The 18,164-nt window shown below is 42.8% G+C and overlaps 1 protein-coding gene across 1 annotated transcript; it reads left to right on the top strand.

Annotated features, from left to right (window-relative positions):
• The first annotated feature begins 393 nt into the window (after positions 1–393).
• On the top strand, positions 394–18,099 carry LOC143766677 (gastrula zinc finger protein XlCGF66.1-like). Its single transcript, XM_077254530.1, has 5 exons — positions 394–418; positions 9,335–9,714; positions 17,349–17,499; positions 17,631–17,810; positions 17,894–18,099. Exons 3-5 carry the CDS (start codon positions 17,422–17,424, stop codon positions 18,059–18,061), a joined length of 426 nt encoding a protein of 141 aa, XP_077110645.1. The 5' UTR covers positions 394–418; positions 9,335–9,714; positions 17,349–17,421; the 3' UTR covers positions 18,062–18,099.
• Positions 18,100–18,164: the final 65 nt, after the last annotated feature.

Genomic DNA, 18,164 nt, shown 5'->3' on the forward strand with positions numbered 1-18,164 from the left:
CTGCAGCCGTTATTAGAGGGAGCTGATAATAACAGCATGGCCACCTCTCCAGCACAAGCCTGGCCTGATGGGAGGCTACAGGCTGCACAGCTGCGGTACCTGTGTGAGGTGAATGCCTTCCTGGGGACTGATTTTCACTGGACTCCCATGCATTTCTTTACACTCCACAGACTCACATCTCCCTCTCTCCTGTCTGCTCCTCCCACATGAGTCACAGTCACACTTCACTGAGCTGCTGAATCTGATAGGCTGCAGGCGCCAGACAAGGAAAAAAAAAAAAAAAAAGATTCGGTTCACTCACGCTGCAGAGCCGGCTCCCATCGTTCACAGCAGGGAGCCGGCTCTTTGTGTCGGCTCGTTCACGAACGACACATCACTAGAGCAGCCATATATGTGGTGTGCGGCTCTGCAAGTGATGGTATGTGGAGATTCCCCAATAATGGAGCATTAATATTAGAAATATATTGCTTTGTCTTCCAGACCTTATCTTGACCTCCACTGTTCCTGTTAACTGCTATTTTTTAAGTACATTTAGAACTGAGGAAAGGGCAACTTGAGAACGCTTTGTTATCTTCTTATATCCTTCTCCTGCTTCGTGGCCTCCACCATTTTCAGAGCGCTCGGCAGCTGCTTAGAACCGATGACTGCACAAAGTTAGAGGAGGCCGGGTTTTTACAAAGCTGGGAAATTTGCATCAGCTGACCTTTCCTAACAATGATAGTGAACAAGCCATAGCTCTAAAGGTACCGTCACACTAAACGATAACGATAGCGATCCGTGACGTTGCAGCGTCCTGGCTAGCGATATTGTTGAGTGTGACAGGCAGCAGCGATCAGGATCCTGCTGTGATATCGCTGGTCGTTTAGGAAAGTTCAGAACTTTATTTGGTCGTCAGATCGGCGTGTATCGTCGTGTTTGACACCAAAAGCAACGATGCCAGCGATGTTTTACACTGGTAACCAGGGTAAACATCGGGTTACTAAGCGCAGGGCCGCGCTTAGTAACCCGATGTTTACCCTGGTTACCAGTGTAAAATGTAAAAAAAACAAACACTACATACTTACATTCGCGTCCCCCGGCGTCCGCTTCCCACACTGACTGAGAGCCGGCCGTAAAGTGAAAGTGAAAGTACAGCACAGCGGTGACGTCACCGCTCTGCTGTTAGGGCCGGCGCTCAGTCAGTGCAGGGAAGCGGACGCCGGGGGACACGAAGGTGAGTATGTAGTGTTTGTTTTTTTACATTTTACACTGGTAACCAGGGTAAACATCGGGTTACTAAGCGCGGCCCTGCGCTTAGCAACCCGATGTTTACCCCGGTTACCGGGGGACTTCGGCATCGTTGGTCCTTGGAGAGCGGTCTGTGTGACAGCTCTCCAGCGACCAAACAGCGACGCTGCAGCGATCGGCATCGTTGTCTGTATCGCTGCAGCGTCGCTTAATGTGAAGGTACCTTAACAGGTTAATTAAGGTGTGAAACCTGGGTCAAAGTTATCTGAGCGCACACATCTCCAAGCGTGCCCAAACTTTTCCTTTTTGTACTTTTTAACCCCTTACTGACCTCGGACGGGATAGTACGTCCGAGGTCAGCTCCCCTACTTTGATGCAGGGCTCCGCGGTGAGCCCGCATCAAAGCCAGGACATGTCAGCTGTTTTGAACAGCTGTGCCAGCTTCTAGCCTCCCATAGAGGCTATTAAAGCATGGCAAAAGTTTAAAAAAAAGTTAAAAAAATGTGAAAAAAATATAAAAGTTTAAATCACCCCACTTTCGCCCCAATAAAAATAAATCAATAAAAAAAAAATGAAACCTACACATATTTGGTATCGCCACTTTCAGAATCGCCCGATCTATCAATAAAAAAAAGCATTAACCTGATCGCTAAATGGCGCAACGAGAAAAAAAATCGAAACGCCAGAATTATGTTTTTTTTGGTCGCCATGGCATTGCATTAAAATGCAATAACAGGTGATCAAAAGAACATATCTGCACCGAATTGGAATCATTAAAAATGCCAGCTCGGCACGCAAAAAATAAGCCCTCAACTGACCCCAGATCATGAAAAATTGAGACGCTACGAGTATCAGAAAATGGCGCAATTTATTTTTTTTTTTTTAGCAAAGTTTGGAATTTTTTTTCACCACTTAGGTAAAAAATAACCTAGCCATGTTAGGTGTCTGTGAACTCGTAATGACCTGGAGAATCATAATGGCAGGTCAGTTTTAGCATTTAGTGAACCTTTCAAAAAAAGCCAAGCAAAAGACAAGTGTGGGATTGCACTTTTTTTGCAATTTCACCGCACGTGGAATTTTTTTCCCGTTTTGTAGTACACGACATGGTAAAACCAATGATGTCGTTCAAAAGTACAACTCGTCCCACAAAAAATAAGCCCTCACATGGCCAAATTGACGGAAAAATAAAAAAGTTATGGCTCTGGGAAGAGGGGAGTGAAAAACGAACACAGAAAAACGAAAGATCCCAAGGTTATGAAGGGGTTAAAATGTAAAAAATGCCAATATACTGTATATACTCGAGTATAAGCCGACCGGAGTATAAGCCGACCCCCCTAATTTTGCCACAAAAAACTGGGAAAACAGATTGATAAGCCTAGGGTGGAAAATGCAGCAGCTACCGGTGAATTTCAAAAATAATAATAGATGCTCCATACCATTCATTATGGTCCCATAGATGCTCCACATAAAGCTGTGCCATATATAATGCTCTGCATCGTTCATTATGGCCCCATAGATGCTCCACATAAAGCTGTGCCATATATAATGCTCTGCACAGTTCATTTTGGCCCCATAGATGCTCCACATAAAGCTGTGCCATATAGAATGCTCTGCACTGTTCATTATGGCCCCATATATGCTCCATAGAAAGCTGTGCCATATAGAATGCTCTGCACTGTTCATTATGGCCCCATAGATGATCCATAGAAAGCTGTGCCATATATAATGCTCTGCACCGTTCATTATGGTCCCATAGATGCTCCATAGAAAGCTGTGCCATATATAATGCTCTGCACTGTTCATTATGGCCCCATATATGCTCCATAGAAAGCTGTGCCATATATAATGCTCTGCACTGTTCATTATGGCCCCATAGATGCTCCATAGAAAGCTGTGCCATATATAATGCTCTGCACTGTTCATTATGGCCCCATAGATGCTCCATAGAAAGCTGTGCCATATATGCTCTGCACTGTTCATTATGGCCCCATAGATGCTCCATAGAAAGCTGTGACATTTATAATGCTCTGCACCGTTAAGTATGGCCCCATAGAAAGCTGTGCCATATATAATGCTCTGCACCATTCAGTATGGTCCTATAGATGCTCCACAGAAAGGTGTGCCATATATAATGCTGCTGCAATTAAAAAAAATGACACACTCACCTCTCTTGCTGCCCGCAGCTCCTCAGCGTCCCGTCTCGGCGTCTCTCCGCACTGACTGTTCAGGCAGAGGGCGGCGCGCACACTAGTACGTCATCGCGCTTCTAACCTGAACAGTCAGAGCAAGAGGACGCGGAAGACAGAGCGGCGCCCGGTGGGTGGAACGTGGACAGGTAAATATGACATACTCACCTGCTCCCGGCATCCCTGGCTCCTTATCCCGGACAGATGGTCTCCGGGTGCCGCAGCCTCTTCCTCTGTCAGCGGTCACCATTACCGCTGATTAGAGGAATGAATATGCGGCTCCACCCCTATGGGAGTGGAGTCCATATTAATTTCTCTAATGAGCAGTCCCACGTGACCGCTAAACAGGGGAAGAGCTGCGGCACCGAAGACCGTGGGACGGGCAGGGGGAGCGCCAGGAGCGCCGGGACTAGGTGAGTATGCGACAGTCCTCTCTCCCCCTCATCCGCCAACCCCACCGCCGATCATGATTCGAGTATAAGCCGAGAGGGGCACTTTCAGCCCAAAAATTTGGGCTGAAAATCTCAGCTTATACTCGAGTATATACGGTATACACTCACTGGCCACTTTATTAGGTACACCTGTCCAACTTCTTGTTAACACTTAATTTCTAATCAGCCAATCACATGGCGGCAACTCAGTGCATTTAGGCATGTAGACATGGTCAAGACAATCTCCTGCAGTTCAAACCGAGCATCAGTATGGGGAAGAAAGGTGATTTGAGTGCCTTTGAACGTGGCATGGTTGTTGGTGCCAGAAGGGCTGGTCTGAGTATTTCAGAAACTGCTGATCTGCTGGGATTTTCACGCACAACCATCTCTAGGGTTTACAGAGAATGGTCCGAAAAAGAAAAAAAATCCAGTGAGCGGCAGTTCCGTGGGCGGAAATGCCTTGTTGATGCCAGAGGTCAGAGGAGAATGGGCAGACTGGTTCGAGCTGATAGAAAGGCAACAGTGACTCAAATCGCCACCCATTACAACCAAGGTAGGCCTAAGAGCATCTCTGAACGCACAGTGCGTCGAACTTTGAGGCAGATGGGCTACAGCAGCAGAAGACCACACCGGGTACCACTCCTTTCAGCTAAGAACAGGAAACTGAGGCTACAATTTGTACAAGCTCATCGAAATTGGACAGTAGAAGATTGGAAAAACGTTGCTTGGTCTGATGAGTCTCAATTTCTGCTGCGACATTCGGATGGTAGGGTCAGAATTTGGCGTAAACAACATGAAAGCATGGATCCATCCTAAGAAAGAAGATTGAGATCCAGCTCCTTAAAATCCAAATTTTAATGAAGTCCTTGATAAAATACAGACAGGTAACTGTGCTCCCTCCGGTAAGTTATTCCCAAATGTGAGAAGCCAACGGCAACGCGTTTCGATCCGAAGATCTTTTTCAAAGCCATACCTATATCTGAATGTGTTTCCCTATATAGAGAGATCCACCTATCAGATTGAACTATAGGATCACATGACATAACTTAAGGTCCTAATAAAAACATTAATAACAAACGAATTTGTATGTGCAATTAAAAAATTCATTTTATGTTTAACAGTAATGCAACATAGTTTCAGTGCGTTTATTTAATCCCATCGGGTATCTGGTATTTAAATGGAAAATCCAATACGCCTCCCGTGTTAGGAGACGTCTTCTCATGTCTCCACCCCGCCGAGGTATATGCACCTGTTCTATGGCCTGAACCTGAAAATTAGCGGTATTTCGTGCATGACAGGTTACAAAATGTCTAGATGCTGCTGACATATTTCTGCTACTACTTGTAATATTGATAATGTCATGCAAATGTTCCCTAATACGGGTTTTAAGTTTTCTAGACGTGCAGCCCACATATGACATGTTGCATTCCTTGCAGTAAATTTTATACACCAAATTGGTGGAATTACAGTTGATATATTGTTTAATGATGAAATTAATTGTCCCTTCTGCATTTTGAAAAGTTTTCGCTATCAATGCATGTTTGCACGTGCTGCAATTGTTGGTACCACATCTAAAAAAACCGGGGTAATTTAACCATGTTTTTTTCTGTCCCATATTTTGAGAGTGATATAGACTGGGAGATATTTGGCTACCTATGGTCGGGGCCCGTCTTGATACTATGTTAATACCAGATTTTAAAATGTCATTGAGATATTGATCTTCATGAAGGATAGGCAAGTATGTATAAATAATATTTTTAATTTTATTGAATTGCGGACTGTATTGAAAACATATATATGGCTTTTTTGCCTGATCCAGATCTATTTTCCTATCTGAAGTTATTAATTCATTTCGATTCTTTTTATCTACTATTTTCTTTGCTCTGCTGATTGCCCAATTTGGATATTTTCGATTTTTTAGTTTAAACAATTATACAGTGAAAATAAAAAAGAAAATAACACTACAAGAAATCGGAGTCATGTATCCAATAGACTTCAGAACGCATTAAAAGAACTGAAAGATATGACAGACATTATTATAAAGATGTCAGATAAAGGAGGGGTGGTAGTAGTATTAAATGCATCAGACTACCAAAATAAAATGATGGAACTGTTGTCTGATCCAGATACATATGATAAATTAAAATCCAACCCATCCAGTTCTATTATCCTGAAGAGGGATTTAATTATCAAGGAGGGACAGAGTCTAGGGGTATTAACTAAAAAACAAATAGATTATATTAAGGTAGAAAATCCTATTCTCCCTATCATATATGGGGTACCCAAAATTCATAAAAAAGAAGGAATTCCCCCTATGCGACCAATAGTATCGGGAGTTGGTTCATGCAACGAAAAACTCTGTCAATGGGTTGACTCTCTCCTTCAACCATTAGTAAAACGAACTCCGGGATATATACAAGACTCTAAGGAGGTATTGCGGGTTATGGATAGTAAAAAATGGAATAGCAACTACTCATGGGTCTGTTGCGATGTCATCTCCTTGTACACATGCATCCCTCATAATGTAGCGCTCTCAGCAATACAATACCATCTGGTAAAATTTAGTGATTACTCCATGGATCTAATTAACTATTTGTTGACGGTAATACAATTTCTGCTAACCAATAACTTTTTTTCCTTTGATGGCCAGTTCTATATGCAAAAAACAGGAGTGGCCATGGGTGCCAAATATTCACCTTCACTGGCTAATTTGGTCATGTCGTTTTGGGAGATGCAATATGTTTTTTCGGTGGCCAATCCCTATTTAGACTGCATGGTGTGGTATGGCAGATACATAGACGATACCCTCATTATATGGGGGGGTGATGTGTCTGCCATACCACACTTCGTAAATTATCTCAATGATAACCAATATAATATCAGGTTCACATATAAATTTGATAGGACAAAAATTTCTTTTTTGGACTTAGAACTCAATGGATCCACTGATTTCAATATCACAACAAAAACTTATCACAAACCAGTTAGTGGTAACACCATTTTGCATGCTGATAGTAGCCATAGCAAGCATACGATTAGAGCAATTCCGGTGGGTGAGTTCACCAGAATTAAAAGGAATTGCTCTATGCAGGCAGATCTTCAGGGAGAATTTAGGCAGGTTGAAGATAAACTAAAAAATCGAAAATATCCAAATTGGGCAATCAGCAGAGCAAAGAAAATAGTAGATAAAAAGAATCGAAATGAATTAATAACTTCAGATAGGAAAATAGATCTGGATCAGGCAAAAAAGCCATATATATGTTTTCAATACAGTCCGCAATTCAATAAAATTAAAAATATTATTTATACATACTTGCCTATCCTTCATGAAGATCAATATCTCAATGACATTTTAAAATCTGGTATTAACATAGTATCAAGACGGGCCCCGACCATAGGTAGCCAAATATCTCCCAGTCTATATCACTCTCAAAATATGGGACAGAAAAAAACATGGTTAAATTACCCCGGTTTTTTTAGATGTGGTACCAACAATTGCAGCACGTGCAAACATGCATTGATAGCGAAAACTTTTCAAAATGCAGAAGGGACAATTAATTTCATCATTAAACAATATATCAACTGTAATTCCACCAATTTGGTGTATAAAATTTACTGCAAGGAATGCAACATGTCATATGTGGGCTGCACGTCTAGAAAACTTAAAACCCGTATTAGGGAACATTTGCATGACATTATCAATATTACAAGTAGTAGCAGAAATATGTCAGCAGCATCTAGACATTTTGTAACCTGTCATGCACGAAATACCGCTAATTTTCAGGTTCAGGCCATAGAACAGGTGCATATACCTCGGCGGGGTGGAGACATGAGAAGACGTCTCCTAACACGGGAGGCGTATTGGATTTTCCATTTAAATACCAGATACCCGATGGGATTAAATAAACGCACTGAAACTATGTTGCATTACTGTTAAACATAAAATGAATTTTTTAATTGCACATACAAATTCGTTTGTTATTAATGTTTTTATTAGGACCTTAAGTTATGTCATGTGATCCTATAGTTCAATCTGATAGGTGGATCTCTCTATATAGGGAAACACATTCAGATATAGGTATGGCTTTGAAAAAGATCTTCGGATCGAAACGCGTTGCCGTTGGCTTCTCACATTTGGGAATAACTTACCGGAGGGAGCACAGTTACCTGTCTGTATTTTATCAAGGACTTCATTAAAATTTGGATTTTAAGGAGCTGGATCTCAATCTTCTTTCTTTGGACTACATTTGGTTTTCTGCAAACGGAGTTCCGTGCACCTGCAGTCATCAATGGTGAGCTGGCTTACTACTTCTTTCTATTCATGGATCCATCCTGCCTTGTATGGAGCATCTTTGGGATGTGCAGCCGACAAATCTGTGGCAACTGTGTGATGCCATCATGTCAATATGGACCAAAATCTCTGAGGAATGCTTCCAGCACCTTGTGAATCTATGCCACGAAGAATTGAGGCAGTTCTGAAGGCAAAAGGGGGTCCAACCCGTTACTAGCATGGTGTACCTAATAAAGTGGCCGGTGAGTGTATATTTGCCTAAAATACAAAGGAAATGTGTCATCTTTAACTTTAGGCCTTTTAGACGTCATTTAATCTTTAATTTGCTTAACTGTTCACAATAACAGCAAAAAAACATCTTTTACAATTGGGATAATTATCAGTTTAGCACTTAGCAGCACATCTGCACTTTTATTATTTCCCTTTTTGCACAGTAATATTGCATACACTAGTCCCATATTTTCAGTTTTCTTTTTAAAATACTTTTATTAGGTTTTGTATTAAAAACTGGGATTAGGGAAATGAGGGTGGGGAAGGGAAGGGTTAACAGTGGACAGAGGAAGGGATCAATAAAATTAGAGAACCCTAATAACAGTCTCTAACAAACACTGATTTGCAATTTGAAGAATGTTGTATGTAGATTTTATACTTAAAAGTATACAATTCCGAGGAAAGAGGCACAAAATGGCAATTTTAAACCTTATATTTGCTGTTCCAGATCTTCCATTTCTTAGAATATTTATAAACACTGCTATTGTTAGCCGCAAATCTCCATTCCAGAGCGCTATGTTGGTGAATTTTGTCCAAATTATCTGAGAATTTGGATGTTTCGTTTTTTTTTCCACCAGAATGCCAATGCATTTTTGACAACTAGGAGGATCTGTATGATGACATATCTAACCGAGGGGTCAAATTGCTCCATGTCAAGGGAAAGAAGCGCCCTTTGAGGGGTGATCACAACATTTCAGAAAAGGAGTTAATATGGCGCGATACCTGGAACCAGAGATTTTTTATTATCGGACAACCCCAATATAAGTAAAAGAGATTACCCTGTTGTCCACAGTCTCTCCAACATAAGGGAGAGTGTTCCTGGTTTATATGTGACAATCTGATGGGCGTTAGATACCATCTTGTCATTGTTTTAAAGTAGGACTCATGGAACTCTATTGATATGTTTGACTGGTATGTGTTTTTTATAGCGCTGTCCCATTGTTCAGTTCGCAAGTCTGTACCAATGTCGGACTTCCACTGGTGTCCGTGGATAAGAGCGGGGGAAGAGTGGCCGGTGGGAAAGCCTGGCGTGTGATGTCACAGGAACTACGGAGCGGTGCTGAGACCCTGAGGGTATCCGATACGTTTCGAAGGAGTGGCGTCCTTCTTCATCAGGGTTACCGCTAGTATCCAGGGACGCCACTGACCGGGGCTCTCCTTGGCTCTACGCAGCTTCTTTGCATTCCTGCTGTGCCGCGGCTGCCACTAGTCCGCCTTCCTGCCATCTGAACACCAGGACCGCCACCACAGATCTTTTCAGGCAGCAACATATAAAGCAGCACCACATCCACAACGCCTTTGGATCCTGGTGAGTCCCCAGCCGGCCCTACCAGTGTATGTGGTTTACACAATTTACATGCGTGCATATATATGCCACACACCCATACCCTGTAGTGTGCAGAGCACCTTAGTCGGGTCACATTTAGGTTAATAGCCTGTGGGTTGACAATACCTGCGCGAGGCACAGGATCCACTAGGCGCACTTAGTGGAAGCCTGAACGCACGACTATTTTCATATAGTCACCCTCCCCTAAACTGCCAGGGTTTTTGTTGCAGCCGCACCTGTTCTGTCCCTGCGGTGTACATCTATGTTCTGGGGTCCAAAAGAGTTAATTTAAAAACAAATGTTTAGTGTGTTAAAAATAATAGAATGTGTCTTCTGCTTTTTTTTATGTTTTTTTTTCTTCTTCCAAGAATTGTTGGTGTCTATTTTCTTTTTTAAACATTTTAATATTTGCTTTATTCTGGTGTTTTTCTTCTAATGTAGGAAAGCCAAAGGCCAGAAATAAACCCCATAAAGCACTGTATATGGAGACTTTGGTGTCAAGTACCATAATTTTTGGACAATAAGACGCACTTTTTCCCTCCAAAATTTTAGAGAAAAGGGTGCGTCTTATAGCCCAGATGTACCTTATAGTGGCTATGGGCAAGGGGGAAGTGGCAGAGACGGAGGAGCAGGTTACAGGAGGCAGGAGCCAGCAACTGTTGCTAACACGTTTGCCCACTGCTAAAGAACATGAATATTCACTGCTCCCCACGCCCATAGTCCCTCTCACTGGGCCTGTGGAGCAGTGAATATTCATCCTCTTTAATAGCGGGCACACATGATCGCCCAACCACTATTAAAGAAAATGAATTTTCACTGCTCACCACGCCCAAAAATATGGGCGTGGGGAGCAGTGAATATTCTGGAAGCTGACCTCGGCGTGTGGAGGCTACTTACACGTTGTGCGCTGCTTTCACTCTGAAATCAGCTGATGGAATCAAACATGGCGCTGAGCAGAGGGAAGGTGAGTAAAATTGTTTATTTTTTTATGTGAGCAGCGTGGTAGGGCCATGTTTACCAGGATTGGGTGGCATCTATACCATGTTAATGATGAGAGCCATGTTTACCAAAATGAGGATAGTGGCCATGTATATGAGGTTGGGGATGGTGGCCATGTATATCAGGTTGGGGATAGGGGCCATGTATACTATGATAGAGATGGGGGCCATGTATACTAGGATGGGGATGGTGGCCATGTAAACCAGGATGGGGTGCCATGTATACCGGGATAGGGGCCAGCCATATATACCAGGATGGTTAACCATGTAAACCAGGATGGGGGTGGGGGCCATATACACCAGGATAAGGGGCCATGTATACTCAATGGGGGGGCACGTATACCTGGATTGGTGGCCATATATAACTGAATGAGGACATACATACCATGATAGATGTTATATATACCTGATTGGAGCCACTTATATCAGGATTAGCACATATACAGCTCTGGCAAAAAATAAGAGACCACTGCACAGTTTTCTAAAAATCACCATCTCTACATGTCTGATAGCCATTCCATTCCAGGGTCAGTTCAATTCCAACCAAAGTACACCTCATTCTCCTTAATGTGCTTCTGATTTGGTGATCACCTGAACCAAATCTTATTTAAAGAGGGAAAGTATAAAAAACACAATCCTCTTGCAATAGCACAAGCTGGATGACCAAATAAGTGCTAGAAATAGTCCAAAATTAATTTGAATGAAAAAACAATTTGTAACCATGTCAAAGGAGTTGAAAAGTCTTGAGTGAAGAAAAGATGGGCTCAATTCTGGCTTTACTATTAGACGGACTGTAGTCCATTACAACAAGGTCAAGCAGCAGACATTGGGGACAACAAAGCTACAGACCGGCAGAGGGTGAAAGCGACTCTCCACTGACCGGGATGACCGTCCTCTTATTCGAATGTCACTCAACAACCCCAGGATGACATCAAGTGACCTACAAAAGGAATGGCAAATGGCAGCTGGGGTGAAGTGTACGGCAAGAACAGTTCATAACAGACTCCTAGAGGCAGGCCTCAAGTCATGTAAAGCTAGAAAAAAGCCTTTCATCATTGAGAAGCAAAGGAGAACCAGGCTGAAGTTTGCCAAAGACCCTAAGGATTGGACCATAGAGGACTGGAGTAAGGTAATCTTCTCTGATGCGTCTAATTTTCAGCTTTGCCCAACGCCTGGTCATCTAACGGATAGACGGAGACCTGGAGAGGCGTACAAGCCACAGTGTCTTGCACCCACTGTGACATTTGGTGGAGGATCGGTAATGATCTGGGGATGCTTCAGCAAGGCTGGAATTGGGCAGGTTAATCTTTGCGAAGGAAGTATGAATCAAGCCGCATACAAGGTTATCCTTGAAAACCACTTGCTTCCTTCTGCTCAGGCAATGCTCCCTTACTCTGGGAGCTGTTTTTTTCAGCAGGAAAATGCCCCATGCCATACAGCTAGGTCAATCAATGTGTTGATGAAGGAGCACCACATCAAGACCCTGTCATGACCAGCCCAATCTCCAGACCTGAGCCCCATTGAAAACCTCTGGAATGTAATCAAGAGGAAGATGGATAGTCACAAGCCATCAAACAAAGAAGAACTGCTTAAATTTTTGTTCCAGAAGTGGTATAAGGTCACCCAAAAGCAGTGGGAAAGCATGCCAAGACGCATGAAAACTGTGATTAAAAATAATGGTTATTCCACCAAATATTCATTTCTGAACTCTTCCTGAGTTAAAATATTAGTATTGTTGTTTCTACGTGAATAAGAACTTGTTTTCTTTGCATTATTTGAGGTCTGAATGCACTGTTTCTTTTTTCTTATTTTGTCAATTTCTCATTTGCTGAAAATAAGTACAACATTTTTAGCTTTAAATTTCGGAGACATGTTGTCACTACTTTATAAAATTAAACAACAGTGTACATTTAACTCAAAAAAACATACCTATAAAGAGAAAAATCAGAGAAACTGAAAAATTTTGCAGTGGTCTCTTAATTTTTGCCAGAGCCGCATATATAAAATTTAAAACCTAGGTGCGTCTTATGGTCCAGTGTGTCTTATAATACAAAAAATATGGTAATTTCTGACCATGGTGTTTTTGAAAACAAAAAAGCTTTTATAAAAGCCTCGAACTTATGTGTGTGAATCAGACATGAGATCTGACGTGATAGAAGATTACAGTGCGGGGAAGACGGGAAACCTTCATATAGACGGCCGGTGGGGATGGAGTCAGTGACGGACTCTGGACAAATCTGTTTCTAGAGCCGCAGTAGAAGATGGAGATGTCGTCCTCATCATGAAGTCGTTATTTCTCCTGTCACGTGTAATGAATATCTCCTGCAGTATTGCTAATGCCGATTTCAGCGTCTGTAAATGAGACGAGAATTAGCATTATGGAAGATGAGTCTATGAGAAACGTATTCAGCTGCTGACTCCGAGGAACATACAGATATATAATCACTGCACACGTACTATGGAAGATGCTTGATGCAGGTGAACAAGTTTATTGAAACAATTGTTGCAGTAAGGCAAAGCGGAGAAGCGATAGGCGTAAATGACGTTTCGGCCAACTCGTGGCCTTGATCACATTATCGCTGAAACAAATGACACAAAAAAGAACAATGAATAACTACAGTGCCTACAAGTAGTATTCAACCCCCTGCAGATTTAGCAGGTTTACACATTTGGAATTAACTTGGCATTGTGACATTTGGACTGTAGATCAGCCTGGAAGTGTGAAATGCACTGCAGCAAAAAAGAATGTTATTTCTTTGTTTATTTTTTTTTTTAAATTGTGAAAAGTTTTTTCAGAGGGTCATTTATTATTCAACCCCTCAACCCCCCAGAATTCTGTTTGGTTCCCCTAAAGTATTAAGAAGTAGTTCAGGCACAAAGAACAATGAGCTTCACATGTTTGCATTAATTATCTCTTTTTCCAGCCTTTTCTGACTATTTAAGACCCTCCCCAAACTTGTGAACAGCACTCATACATGGTCAACATGGGAAAGACAAAGGAGCATTCCAAGGCCATCAGAGACAAGATCGTGGAGGGTCACAAGGCTGGCAAGGGGTACAAAACCCTTTCCAAGGAGTTGGGCCTACCTGTCTCCACTGTTGGGAGCATCATCCGGAAGTGGAAGGCTTATGGAACTACTGTTAGCCTTCCACGGCCTGGACAGCCTTTGAAAGTTTCCTCCTGTGCCGAGGCCAGGCTTGTCCGAAGAGTCAAGGCTAACACAAGGACAACAAGGAAGGAGCTCTGGGAAGATCTCATGGCAGTGGGGACATTGGTTTCAGTCAATACCATAAGTAACGTACTCCACCGCAATAGTCTCCGTTCCAGACGAGCCCTGGAATATAAGGTGCTGATTCTTAGAAAACTCTGCAGATACATAATGCATATATATAAATTTATACATAAATGGTAGGAGTCCAAACTGAAAATAAAGAAAATAAGAAATAATGGAAAATAATGGAGTAAAATGAAATAAAAGTAAAGGCTATAAGGGAAAATAAGAGAAAATCAATGAGGGAAACTGAAATGAAATGAAAATTTCTTTGAGATAAAAATGGGGTATGCATTATGTATCTGCAGAGTTTTCTAAGAATCAGCACCTTATACAATAGCATGGCACATTTGGCCTTTTAGCACCTCCCTTTAGTAACGCTGATGCGTCCCCTTTCTTGTCTGCTTTAGTGCAGTATAGGTACTCTGAGCGCACACCCACGTCACTATTTCACAACGCTGTTGCGTCGTACATCCATTCAGCTCTAGCGATGTTCCAACCCACAACATGCATTGCGCATGCGCGAGCGCCATCTTGCGGCCCCTGCTTTACCACAGACGCTGGCGTCCCCCTCTGCACTGTGAGCAGGCGCGCACAGGTCTTCTGTGCACAGCGCATGCGTCGGCTCTGCCGGGCTCCCTACCTCCCCGGGCTCCATACTGACGGCGCAGGCGTGGGCGTCCCGGATCACATCCGGTCACCTGACCGGCCGGGGCTTTATACAGTGCTGCCAGAATAAACATGGCAGCCGTTCCTCAGCAAAGACACTGTTTGTGTCTGCATCTATCACTTGGCCACCAACACCGCCCCCTCAACCACGAACGCTACCAGCGGACTGCGGCTGTGAGACTTCATCTACCAGATAAGTTACTTGGGACACCTATTACACTCCACCCTTTTATCATTTTCTTCCACAGCTAAACCTCCGTGCACCACAGCTCCTATTGAATCTAGAACACGGGACCCGTATAGTTGGGCCAGGACTGGGTCTGCATACTGACAGGTAGCGTACAAAACATACAATTACCTATTATAGGCCTATCTGACAACCTACTTACCCTGTATATGTCTGTTCCCACAGCTATATTTACGTGCACTATCCACATGTTGGGGGCATCCGGTGTACTATAGATTGTACAGCATTAAAATCAAATTGGCAAGTATAGTATGGTTCTTTGTTCTGACTTTATATGGACTTAACCTATAGATTCATTTCACTATATATTTGTATATCCCCATAGCCATACCTATATGTGTGCCTCATATTACGACGACCGGCCTGGTACACTTTTTGAAACAAAAGCATTCAACTGGCAAGTATACCTTGGTCCACTTTACCCACCACCCATCTACTACGGACCTAACAGATATCTCACCCTTGTCTGTTCTTACAGCAAAATGTGCATGTATGCTCCACTATACGACGACAATCGGTTCATCATACGTTTACGTTTATGAGTAGCAGCAAAAGTATAGGTCGGCAAGTACGTTATAGCTTCCTTGTTTTGATTCATATTACTATACCATGGCCACTTACTCCGAATCACTACTCATTATGTTCCATCATTCTTTATAGGACTATCTTATTCCTTTATCTCTGGCTGATACCCTTAGTAACACTGTAGTGCAGCAGTAAACAAGGAACTTCTCACTAGGGTATGTTACATTATTTTTATCGTCTTATCCTCTAGCTCCAATGCACGCCATATCTACCTCCAGTCCTCCTAGTTCTTCTATTTTTCGTCCTTATATCATACCTGTTAGGTGTATGAGCATTGGCATCGTATGTTTTATTCTGACTATGGTTTTTGACATGTTTTCTAGAATTGTATATATGTAAATATCCTTCTGTTCTGTATATAGTTATTCATTGTTTTTTTTTGTGTCATTTGTTTCAGCGATAATGTGATCAAGGCCACGAGTTGGCCAAAACGTCATTTACGCCTATCGCTTCTCCGCTTTACCTTACTGCAACAATTGTTTCAATAAACTTGTTCACCTGCATCAAGCATCTTCCATAGTACGTGTGCAGTGATTATATATCTGTATGTTTGATGGGACTATGGTTCCATTCACTTGCACCGTCATACCCTTAATAGTCGAGTGCTAGCCTTTCGTACTCTCTACATTGACTCCGAGGAACAAACTGCTTGTTGTCTGTGGCCTAAATATATAGGTTTTATTAGTAGATGTCAGAGAAAAAACAATGTTGTAAAATAATAAAAATATACCATATTTTTCGGACTATAAGATACACCGGACCATAAGACGCACCCCAAATTTACAGAAGGAAAATAGGGAAAAAAAATGTGTCAAATGGTGGTGCGTCATACAGTCCGAATTCAGTTTACTGTGGGAAATCAGTAGCGCTGGTGGAGGGTGGTCACAGGGGGTGTTCGGTGGTCCGCCAGTGGTATGACTCCTATCGCAGACTGATGCGGTAGGTTCTGTGATTCTCGTGGTGCGGTGGCTCCTCCAACATTTTCTGAAAGCCCGGAGCACCCGCACATCCATTGCTGTGAAGCAGTGGCCTCTGGGAAATCCCATCCCAGGCTGATGCGGCAGGTTCGTCAGTGCTCAGGGTTGCAGGGGCTACGCTGTCATTTTTTGAAAGCCCTTGAGCCCCACACACCCCCACTGCTGCGATGCAGTGGTCTCCAGTAAAATGGCCTCTGGGAAAATGCCACTGCAAATTGAGATCTCGGCTCCAAGATCTCATCTCCCGATATTTCAATGTGTGCATGTGCCAATCCGGTGGCCATTTTCCCAGAGGCCATTTTACCAGAGGCTACCGCATGGCAGCAGTGTGGATGTGCAGTGCTCCGGGCTTTCCAAAAATGTTGGCGGGCCCCACACCACTGCACACCACCGAATACTGCCGCACCAGCCTAGGAAGGGAGTGGGATCTCGCTGCAGTGTCGGACCACTGTAGAATCACCCGACTCCTGCTGCCATCACACTAATTGTAAGTATAGTCCGAATAGAAGACGCACCCCCATTTTCCACCCAAAAATTTTTTGGGAAAAAGTGCATCTTGTAGTCCGAAAAATACGGTAATTGCTGCTTGGGTCCCCGCCAGACTCTGTATTTTCTGGTCTGTCCCAACGAACTTGTGATTCCTACAGCAAATTAGTTGCCGAAGCAGTGAGTAACATAGCCAGTGATTGGTTGCATGGAGGAGATTTCTTACTCAGTAATTCAGCTTATGTTCCAGTCCATACAAGACTAGAGAATACAACATCTACAGATTCTGTCTTCTGAAATGTTTCCCTTGTTATCTCCAGTAATTTTATTATTACACAGAATTCTTTGTAATGATTCATCCTCTCATCGTCTTCCTATTCAGGTCCCTACAATATCCGATCTTTTCAGTAGACATCTTCTATATTAAGAGGATTTTTCTTATCTACCCATCAAGAATGGATATGAAGAGGGACAAGATGGCCGAGAGGATATTACACCTCACCCTAGAGATCCTCTTCCGTCTTACTGGAGAGGTGAGAGATTTTGATAGCGTCACATTACATCATTCTTATTTATGGCAATAAAACTGTTGGACAGAACTCAAGAGGTGAGGAATCTGGAAATGTCTGTAGTGACATTTATTAATGTGTCTCTCCTTAATCAGGATTACACAGTAGTGAAAAAAAATTCTAATGAGCGCTGTCGGGTCCCTGTGTCTGAGGGATGGGAAAGACCCCTGAGCCCAATCACAAAGCCTCCTCCTCACCCACTGATACATGAGGACATCAATGAACAAAAGATCCTAGAACTCACCTACAAGATGATTGAGCTGCTGACTGGAGAGGTGACACTGCTGGGAATGCTGGGACATTATACAGTAAAACTATGAAGGGATCGGTGTGATGACGGTATCATTGTATGTGTCAGGTTCCTATAAGGTGTCAGGATGTCGCTGTCTATTTCTCCATGGAGGAGTGGGAATATTTAGAAGGACACAAAGATCTGTACAAGGACGTCATGATGGAGGTTCCCCAGCCCCTCACATCACCAGGTAATAGGATTAAATACACACAGCCTATAATTATCTTTATGTAAGGAATTAATTCAGTCCCTGTATGTGTTTCCTCCAGATCTATCCAGTAAGATGACAACACCTGAGAGATGTCCCCGTCCTCTTCTTCCACAGGACTGTAAACAA

Source organism: Ranitomeya variabilis, chromosome 4 (genome assembly GCF_051348905.1).
Source record: "Ranitomeya variabilis isolate aRanVar5 chromosome 4, aRanVar5.hap1, whole genome shotgun sequence".
NCBI classification, from domain to species: Eukaryota; Metazoa; Chordata; class Amphibia; order Anura; family Dendrobatidae; genus Ranitomeya; species Ranitomeya variabilis.